Source organism: Malus sylvestris, chromosome 3, assembly GCF_916048215.2.
Source record: "Malus sylvestris chromosome 3, drMalSylv7.2, whole genome shotgun sequence".
Classification (NCBI taxonomy): domain Eukaryota; kingdom Viridiplantae; phylum Streptophyta; class Magnoliopsida; order Rosales; family Rosaceae; genus Malus; species Malus sylvestris.
This window is the reverse complement of record NC_062262.1, coordinates 18,433,756-18,444,710: the sequence shown is the minus strand read 5'-3', so window position 1 is coordinate 18,444,710 and position 10,955 is coordinate 18,433,756. Positions and strand designations below refer to the sequence as shown.

At 36.4% G+C, this 10,955-nt stretch overlaps 1 protein-coding gene across 1 annotated transcript; it reads right to left on the bottom strand.

Annotated features, from left to right (window-relative positions):
* Positions 1-938: 938 nt before the first annotated feature.
* On the bottom strand, positions 939-4,470 carry LOC126616790 (uncharacterized). Its single transcript, XM_050284908.1, has 4 exons — positions 4,126-4,470; positions 3,452-3,553; positions 2,723-2,883; positions 939-1,246 (listed from the first exon to the last, which is right to left on the bottom strand). The coding sequence occupies exons 1-4, from the start codon at positions 4,211-4,213 to the stop codon at positions 1,139-1,141; spliced, it is 459 nt and encodes a 152-aa protein (XP_050140865.1). The 5' UTR covers positions 4,214-4,470; the 3' UTR covers positions 939-1,138.
* Between the last annotated feature and the right edge of the window lie 6,485 nt (positions 4,471-10,955).

Sequence of the window (10,955 nt, the reverse complement as noted above, 5' to 3'; positions counted from 1 at the left end):
AGAGTGCTTCAGTCTTTCGTTTTTAGATTGTACAATTAGTAACCATAATGGGTTAGCAAACTAAATTTGTTAGATTACGTTTTGTGAATTGTTGATATGAATAAATTTCATTAACTTTGAAAAGTTTTGGTGCCATTTAACATTTAAATCTTCTTCTATTGTAGTTCATCGTTTTTTATGATTAGTCATGCATGTTCTTCGACGTATGATCCACTTACTATCTTTTACTATAAAAATCCTTTTGACTTTTTTTATGCGCTCTAAATATATGATTGCAAGATTGAAATGATTTAGTATCTGGAATCGTAAACCAGCATGAACCGAACTTTTGTGATTAGACTTGTACAATTTTAGTAATAATTTTAAACAGAACCGTCCTGAACTTGACCGTTGATATTTTTCAATTCCGATTCCGATTTGAGAATGGAACCAAGCTGAACCGCATCGTGTCCATCCCTTACGATTATGTTTCGTTTTATGATGTGAATCAATAAACTATAGGGAGGAGAATTCGACCACAGCACCTCAAATGCAAGGACAAATGCTTTTAACTAATTGAACTACAAGTTACTTGCGATGTGAATCAAACTGTTAAAATGAGCTCAACTGAATTTTGGGTATTATATATAAATTAAAATTTTAATCCAAGTCATGAAGTTTTCTAAAGCATGTAAGTTTTCCAGTGTCCACATACATGTCAGCGTCCATGTTGCGCAAGTACTGTTAACAAATTTGTTAACTTCAGCGCACCTAAGCATCAAAATTGTGGTAAATAGAACCACTACTGCGCAAGAGTGAGTGCTCTTAACAACAGACTCGCAACTCTCTGTTGTCATTACAGAATATTTTTTGTATACCATGCTGGTGATGAAAGGAATGAGGCAACACAATCAATTAATTCCATTCTCTATGCCCAAATTTGTTCATCCTCCATCATCTTTCGATCAAGTGCGACGTTCATATTTTTATACATTCATTCATAATATCGATTTGTTTAGCAGAATCACATTCAGTACTGATGGAATTCGACCCGATCCTTACAGATGGCAAAACATCAAGACACTTGAAACACACATTTTGGTTTTATAATTACATACCGATCAAGAACAATGGCTAAACCGCAGTCGTCATTGGGTGCTCAACTAGCAGACACCAGCGACCGCAAGACAATTTTGAAGTTGAAACTGATGCAAGACAACTCCTTGTTTTTATCATCCTTGATTGTCATCTTCAGATTGTAAGATCCCTGCAAGCATGAAACACCGCTATGTGAAACATCTAAATAAAACACATCACTAACAATACGTTCAAAGTACAACGGTTAAGAAGCAATGCTAATAAGCAAAGGAATTCGAATTTGCATCTCGTTAGCTACCCATTGAATGCCATCAAAATCATAACAGAAAGAAAACGATTGTCTTTCATCTATCAAGCCTGGTGAGCCTTAACCACCAAATTACTGCCACGTCAATTAACGGTGGCAAAAAGTTTTACAACGTGGGAAGCTGCAGTTTCTTGGTTCTTTTGGGTTTTCTTTTCCTTTTCCCCTTTTTTCTCTCTTGAGTTTCCTAAGGTGGACTTCTGGTTCCCTCTATTCTTACTTATTTTCACATTTTCTTCATAAAATTGTTATATTTCCTTCTTTCTATGGGACTAGATGATCATAATTACCAGAAGAAAATTCAACACTAAAGTCAAATTATTATCATATGTACAATGGTACGACAAAGACTCAAGGAAATGCTCCACACAGACAACAAACACACACCAGACAAGTGTCAAGTGTTTCCAAACGAAAGAATAAAACAAATCGTGGCACCGAGGACCGACATCTATGAAAGAAAAGCAGACTGAGGTATACAACCATGTTCAATCAAGGTAAACAAGCTGCTGGTAATTTTAAATCTAGAAAGGAAATAAGATACTAAATAAAACAGCATCGGAGGAACAACAAGAAGAGGAATCTGTAAAATTAAATTAACTAAAAATTAGAGCTTTACAAGGTATATTAATGAATCTCTTAAGTCAATAAAGAAATTTAACATGCACAAGATATAATAGCTATATAAACACAAAAATCAATAAAACGTTATTAACAAGCAACGGATAATTATAAAAAGCCCCTGCAACTTGAAAATTGTCTCTAAAAGTAAGAACAAAGCACTTAAAGTAGAAAACGAAGAAGAATCTATGGAATTCCAAACTATTGGATTAAAAAAAAAGGTATAAGTTCTCAATAAGCTGTATGTATCTTTCAAGATATCTTTACACAACTCAACTCAAGTTGTATAAAACAATTGTAAAACGCTCATAAATATAAAATGTGGCCATAAGGAAATGACCATATATTTCTTGCTATCCTAATGTGATACACAGCCTCAATGGACTTACTTATCGTCTACTGCAACAGCAGCAACACTCAAAAGGGGGAAAAACTTGGAGGTGATGAAATACAAAAATTTAATTTTAGAAAAATAAAAAACCACATGATAGGTCTATTTAGGTCTATGCACATCCAAGGAAGTACGAGAAAATCCAAAAACAAAAGTTAAGTTACCAATACAATAAAGACCAATTACACATAAGCTCACAAGTGTACATCAGTACTTGAGAGATTCACTACAAGTTGAAGTCAGCAAGTATGCCTCAAAAGTGGCGTAACAACCTTGGAATGGTAAAGGTAATGAGGATGTCTAAGTATAATCTTTATAATGAAACTTACAGGCGGAGTGATCCCAGGTAAGGTTTGGGTGTGAGAAAGCAGAAAGTTGCCTGCTGAAACTGGGCAGGATAACTTTTCACAAAAATTCTGGGTTTCTACATGCACACGAATCCCAAAATAGTAAACCTCGATCACCACTTTCCCACTGGAAATTGTTTGACCTGTATGAAGTTTAGCAGGCACAATTATCTAAATAAATACGACAGATATGACCTGTGGATGTATGCAGAAAAAGAAATTCTTAAATACATGCATTAATACAGTGGTTTATATAATTATAGAGCACCGATACATAAATTTTCCCTCAAATCTGTCCTATTGTTGTAAGCTAATTGGTAATTACAAACAACCAGCTGTCTTAAATCAAGAAATTGGCTGATTAGAAGCCTACACTCACATCAACATGGAGCGGTTATCTTTAATAAACTAGATAGAGAACAGAATCAACAACAATCACATTTGGCTTCAAAATGGAAAACTGAGTTTAAATGCATGTCATTAGTTCTTAAGATGATTTAATTAATTTGATGAGACAAATGCTGGCCTTTAATATACTTGAACTGACTATTATCAAAGTGGAATACAGAAAACCAAAAGCGAAATAATCTGCCCCGGAATGATAGCAAACAAGGACGAATAACCCTTATCCCGCAACAAATTTATACTATATTACAGTGAGCAGATTCAGAAAAGGTGAAAAACAAAAAACTTAGAAATCGGTTAATATACCTGTTGTGGCAGAGATGCTAAAGGTAACTGGCTTGCCTCTCACCACTGGGTCAGGCAATATTTTGACTCCCTGGACCTTCACAGCGTACTCATCTTTCTGGTCTGAAATTTGCTCGAAATTTGATAAAAATAAAATAAAAAAAATTGAAAGTAGTGTAAAAAACAACTAAATTAGCATCAATACAAAAAGCAAATATTTACTCAAATTAATGCAGAAACTGAAAATACAAACCCCAATCCCCAAATTTCTTATCTGTAAATGAATTATAAAACAAAGCTTATTGGCAAATTCCATAGCAAAAGTCGATAAAAGAATCAAACACTGATTATTTAAAATCAAATAGATAACAAACTTGTTCAAGGTATGATAAAGAATCAAGCATATGGCGCATTACCGCAGTTCATGCACTCGTGGTGCGGGTTCGATCCCCACCGATTCCCCTCCCCTAAAAACTCACTATTTAAACCATTGCTACTATCGCTCTACTCAATATATAATGATTAATTAATTAATAAATAATCAAAAGCAGAGAAATACACGAAGTAATTCCATTAAGTAGCCTAAACCCTAAATCATGCACCTCTTAATTCCAGCAATCACGGTAAAATTGGGTTCTTATTAGAGAAACGAAAATAATTTAAAAAAATAATAATAAAAAAGGAAAGAAACTGACTGCAATATTTGACATCAGTAGACTGAGTGCGTGGTAGGAGGAGGCAGAAGGCGAAGCAAATCACAATCGAGTGGGCAAGCACCGCCATGATCTTTCCCTTTTTTTGCACAGAAAAATAAATGCAATCGGAATTTAGAGGTAGGATCGGCGTCGTGGTAGTGGTGGTGGATAAGGTGTCGAAAGGAGGAGGGGAGGAGGGTTGGTGCGCCAGTCACCGAAATGCGTTTATATGGTAACAGACAAATCATTGGAATGAATTAGAGCGACATGTGTCTGTCTATGGTCCACTCCTCGATTCATAGCTGAGTGCCATAAACGGGGTAGGATTCTCTTCGTTTCTACTCTCATTTCTCCCTTCTCCTGCTCTTAACACTTTTTTGTTTGTTTTATTATTGGGTAAATTACATAGTAGCCTCTCAGGTTTGAGGTCTATTGCAATCTTATACAACATCTTTAAAACATTTCACTTTCATACCTCAAGTACTATTTTATTTCAATTTCATACAACCGTTAGATTTTTCATCCATAGATCTGTTAAATGCTGACGTGGCTGCCACATATATGACACGTGGCTGCCAAATGTCTACCACGTGGCAAATAAAATAATTTTTTAAATTTTTTTTAAAAAAACCTGAAATTGGAAGAAGAAGAAAAAAAAAAAAAAGGGACCGAACCCAGAAGAAGGAGGAAGAAGAAGAAAGAGGAGGAGGAGGAGGAGGAGGAAGAAGAAGAAGAAGAAGAAAAAAAAAGGGGGTCTGAACCCAGAAGAAGGAGGAAGAAGAAGAAAGAGGAGGAGGAGGAGGAGGAGGAAGAAGAAGAAGAAGAAAAAAAAAAAAAAAAAAAGGGACCGAACCCAGAAAAAGGAGGAAGAAGAAGAAGAAAAAAAAAAGAAAAAAAAGAAAAAAGAAAGGGACCGAACCCAGAAGAAGGAGGAAGAAGAAGAAGAGAAGAAGAAGAAGAGAAGAAGAAAGAGGAGGGAGGAGAAAGAAGAAGAAGAAGAAAAAAAAGAAAAAAAAAGAAAGGGGTCCGAACCCAGAAGAAGGAGGAAGAAGAAGAAAGAGGAGGAGGAGGAGGAGGAAGAAGAAAAAGAAGAAGAAAAGAAAAAAAAAAGGACCGAACCCAGAAAAAGAAGGAGGAAGAAGAAGAAGAGAAGAAGAAAGAGGAGGAGGATGAGGAAGAAGAAGAAGAAGAAGAAAAAAAAAAAAAAAAAAAGAAAGGGACCGAACCCAGAAGAAGAAGGAGGAAGAAGAAGAAGAGAAGAAGAAAGAGGAGGAGGAGGGAGAAGAAGAAGAAGAAGAAAAAAAAAGGGTCCGAACTCAGAAGAAGAAGAAAGAGAAAGAGAAGAAGAAGAAAGAGAAAAAAAAAAAGGGTCGGAACCCAGAAGAAGGAGGAAGAAGAAGAAGAGAAGAAGAAAGAGGAGGAGGAGGAAGAAGAAGAAGAAGAAGGAAAAAAAAAAGAAAAAAAAAGGGGTCCGAACCCAGAAGAAGAAGAAAGAGAAAGAGAAGAATAAGAAAGAGAGAAAAAAAAAGCGGTAGATATGTTTTTTTTTTTAAATTAAAAAATTATTTTATTTGCCACGTGGCAGACATTTGGCAGCCATGTGTCATATATGTGGCAGCCACGTCAGCATTTAACAGATCCATGGATGGAAAATCTAACGGTTGTATGAAATTGAAATAAAATAGTACTTGAGGTATGAAAGTGAAATGTTTTAAAGATGTTGTATAAGATTGCAATAGACTTCAAACCTGAGGGGCTACTATGTAATTTACCCTTTATTATTTCTATAAAAATAAAAATCAATATAAAATGCTAACCTAGCCCATTCACATAGGAAGGGAGGGATGGAAAGAGAGATTAGGAGAGCAGAAAATCTTCTTATGCCATAAATTGGAGAAATTATTAGATGTTACAGTACCACGTGGCACTAACAGTTGATAGTACTTAACATAGTAATTATCAAAGGGTTTTTACCACAAATGATTCCTAAAATTGACTCATCACATCAACATGGTATCTGAAATTGAAAATCGATCAACGCAGTTCTTAAAAATGGGTATCACAAATCAATGTGGTCATTTCGTCACAATTGTGTCAAAAAAAATTTTACGTGCTGGTGTGGCACATAACTGGATCCCACAAATCTAATTAAATATTGCTATGTGAATTAGAAAATATTTAAATATTTCCCTCCCAAAAACCCAACCCCAACTTCTACAGCAACACACCCATCCACCAAGCCTTGTAAAAACACACAATGCAATTGCCATATGCATAACCCCACACCCACCTAGCATTGACCAACAAACCCACCACCCTCTTACCGCCAATGTCTTCTTCTTCCTCTTCCTCCTCCTCTGCTCTTAACCTCTCCGTACCATCCACTGAAACCACCACCACCTCCACCCTCACCTGTCTGATCACTCTAAGCCCAACCACATGCCCTTCCCAACCTACATCTCTTGCCCGTGATCGTATCGGCGTCGTCGGCTCCAGCCAGTCCAATCGGTCACACCTCTGTTCTCATGGTCCTCATGCTCTCTGGCGATGATAATCGAACTGAAACCTCTCCAGTGTCGCTTGACCCGGAGGTGTAGTCGAGAGGGTGGTGTGGGGTTGTAGTGGTTGCTCGGTGGGAGAGGAAACAAGATGGTGAAGGGTCATTTTTTTTTGTAAAAATAAAAGGTTTTTTTATTATTCAAATATTTTTTTAATTCACATGGTAATATTTAATAGATTTGTAGGTCTCATTTATGTGCCATATCAACACTAAACAAAATTTTTAATGGAATGACTACATTGATTTGCGACACCCATTTTTAAGGACTACATTGATCGATTTTCAATTTCAGGGACCATCTTGATGTGAGGGGTCAATTTCAGGAACAATTTGTGATAAAAACCCATTATCAAATGAAAATTGATTACTAAGTTTCAACCATTCTTTAATACCGTTAGGGTTTTCTAATAATTTCTCAAGGATACCTCGTATTCCTTCCTCATTTTCCACCAAAACCAAAAAAAATACTTTCGCCTCCCTTTCTGCAAGAATCTTATCCCCTTTTTGCTTGAATCAAATCCACAAACTACAATCCTCTTTTTCCACCAAAATCTAATCCATAAATTGTAAGTCATTGATACCGATAGTGATGAAGAAAATACTCGAGAAGAAGACTCAATCATTGATATAGAAAGTGATGAAGAAAATAATCGGGAAGAAGATCTAGTCATTTTATTGGATTAAGTGGGGTTTTGGTATTGTGGGAGCCAAAAATGACTCCCTTACTAAACAAGCCACTAGCATGTTTTTTTTTTTTTTTAATAAAACGGCATTAGATTTCATTGAAAGAGCCATAAAAGGCTAGACAATACAAGAAGATGATTCTTCCTCTACAATAAAATCACTAATAATAGAAGGAGGATTATTAATCCAAGTACAGTCACCCCTGGAGTGGAGGGCAAATTGAGCATTGGCTTGGCGGCAAATATGGAAACAGTAGCTTCAGTGATCATGATAAGCAAGAACTTCGCATCCTCAATGATAGGTCTTAATGGAGAGACATTTAGAGAAGCAGTTTGAAGCGCTACAATAGTTTGAAGCAAATCACTTTCAAGCATAACATTGTGTAAACCCTTATCTACCACCAGCTCAAGCCCTTCCCGAATAGCCAAAACTTCAATTTGGAGTGGAGATAAGACATTTTCAATCATACGAGTAGCAACAACCATGCACTGACCATGTGACACGCCCTGACCTCGATATCCCCAAATACCAGGATAGGCATGTGCTGGCAAACGCCCAAGGATGATGAAGCCATTTTAACATGCATGCAAGTGATAATGGTAAATGGAAGTAAATAAAATATGTAAATATAAAGAAATATGCAAATGTGGAAACGTGTTCGGAGCATACAACTAATCAAGAATATTGTGAAAGAATTATTATAAAAAGGTACGAACAAAGGAATAGGTCCTACACCGAGAAGACTAGAAGATACCTATACGGGAGTGTTGCAAAACAAAAAGGTGAGTGGACCAAAGTTTATAATAATGAGACTAAGTAAAACCAATTTTCTCTTAAACATACTAACCCCTTGTTTTGAAAACACTATATAATACTACATACTAGGTTTTTCTAAAAACCCTAACATGCCATGAAAATATTCGTAGATAATAAAACCATATCTAAAAGTGGTACCGAAATCGCCCAAAGGAAAATACAAGAAAGCTCGTAAACCCAAAATAATAAAGTACTCAGCTAGGGGTATCATAGTTGCCTGAAGGCATAGCCATCTCCCAAGGGTGAAGTTGTACGACACTGGGTTATGCCAATGAAGAAATATGGTAGGTCCCATCACCCGAAGGTGAAGCTGTACGACTCTGGATTACACCAGAGAAGAAATATAACATAACATACCGACATTAGTTGTGGCTAGTGAAGCTGTTCGACACTGATTTCGCCAGTGAAGATGGGAGTATGTTATAAATATCCTCAACTGTGTCCTATGGTCATAGACATATACATACTCAAGTTGTGTGTATGTGTTGTATGATTAACCACTAGATAAGCACCGAAAAACGTAATCAAAATCTCATACCATGTGTAGAATACCAAAACCTCATCATTTGAAATCATAATAAATCCACCATGTGAAATCATAACCTCACATTCGTAAACCCATCATATATCGTAAACCATAAAAAGCCATGGTTCATAAATCTTTCGTAAACATAAATTCAATAAATCGTAAATAAATCATGAAACCATGCTTTTCATGAATGCAAGCCTAGCATTCAATAAAAATCATGCAATTTAAGAAGGGGTCCAGTCACAGATACTCCGTCGCCGAAGAGCCGTTCGAACTAGGGAGGACGGGATCGCCACTAACAAACGCACCTAAGCACATAAAGGGATCAATTACTAAACCCCTACTAAAATGATTGAATTTGGGAAAAAGTAGCGTGAATTTGGAATCAGGGTGTCGAATTACCCTAAGAGGGGTCCCGGACAAAATTCATAAAAAGTCAACAAAAAAGTCAAAGGTTGATCCAAAAAGTCAACCAAGCCGCCGAGCCGGTCAACTACGTTAAAACTTCTGAATTTCACTAAATGGATGTCAAAAACGGACTCAGGGCATCGAAATTAGCCTAGGAGTGTTCCCGAGAAAATTTCGTAAAAGTCAATGCAAGGAATATTTCAAAGAATATTCTAGAGAGTATTCCAAGAATATTCCTGAAATATTCCAGTCGCCAGAGTAGCCACCGGCCGTCAAGAACCTCGCTCGAAATCTGGGTTTTTGGCCGAATTTATGGGCAATTTTCAAAGCTTAATAACTTACTCGTTTCTCAACCAAATTCGACCCATAATATATCAAAACGAAGATAGGAAAGTGTCAAACAAGATTATATTTATTTGAAAGCTCAATGGTTGCCAGAGACAGCTTGAAAATGGCCTGAAAGGTGATTGGTGATAGGAGCATATTTATGCGACTGAGTTAGCTTGTTCTCATGCATTTATGTTGTTATTTCTTAGTTAATTATGTATTTTAAGCTATTTTCGTGTGTTTGTAGGTCCATAGGCCTTATAGAGCAATAAGATGCATTTTGGTGCATTTTGGAGCAGTTTTGGGCTTGGAATGAATAGCACATGCATGGAGCAAGGTGGATGGACGAAATTGAAGACTAAAGAGGTTAGGAATGTGTTAAAGAGAAAGAAGAATTTGTTGGAAGTATGCCCACAAAACCACTCATTTGATGTAATAGATTTTGGAATACTTATTGTATTAAACTATTATATGTTTAATAAAGGGCAAAGCTTATTGTTAATCACTATTTATTGTATCATGTGTTTAAGCAATAAGGGAATCCAAGGAATGTATTTGATCTAAGAGATAAGTGATTTAAGTAAGTTAGATTAATGAGACATTTCTCTTATGTTCATTCCTAAAATGTTCCTAGCCATAGGATTGCCAATTGGGCATTGACAATCCGCTAAGGTTAGTATGTGTTATGTCAACTCAAGCGTGAGTATGACTAGTCTCAAGTCATTTAGTGTTGGACATTAAGACAAACACATAGGTGCTCGAAAGAGTAATCGAGTACACTGAACAACGATCAAAAGAGAGTTCGAACATACATGCCATGTAAGAACTCGTTAGTTGCAATATGCAAAGTAGTCCTTTGACCTGAGACATCATAGATGTCTAATGGTTAGGTCCTTGATCTTTGATCATGTCAAAGGCATTCCATCGAGAGTGTCCACGGCATTGTTGGGGTCAAGCTATCTAGTCATGTAGGCATATGAATGCACAACAAGGGATCTCTAACCTTCCATGGTGGAAGGAGAATACTCTAAGATATGATTCAGGAGTCTTTGGCCAAAGCATACGAATATGACTTAGGAAGTATGTTCCAAATCATATTCAATTGAATCATATAAAGAAGTATCACATTGCATAGTAGACATGAAACAAACTATCACTCAAACAATGTGATTAAGAGTATTTATTAGAGAAGGACCGTATTGCATTGTAATTATAATTGGATAGGTTCTCTAACCACTTCTACTTAGCTTGGGTAGCCATGACATACTGCTAGGTGTCACTCATGGTTTGTGGAAGCCCTGAAGATTAGCAAACACTAATATTCAACAAAGGGAGAATTGAAATGTTGTTTCAATTCACAATCGATCGTTAAGAGTAACAATCGCCCACTGCCTCACTAATTGGAACCTAATGGATCGTACACCGAGTAAGGATGAAAGTGAAGAAATATAAATGAGATGGATAAGCAATTAAATGGTTTAATTGAGAATGGTCAAGATTAATTAA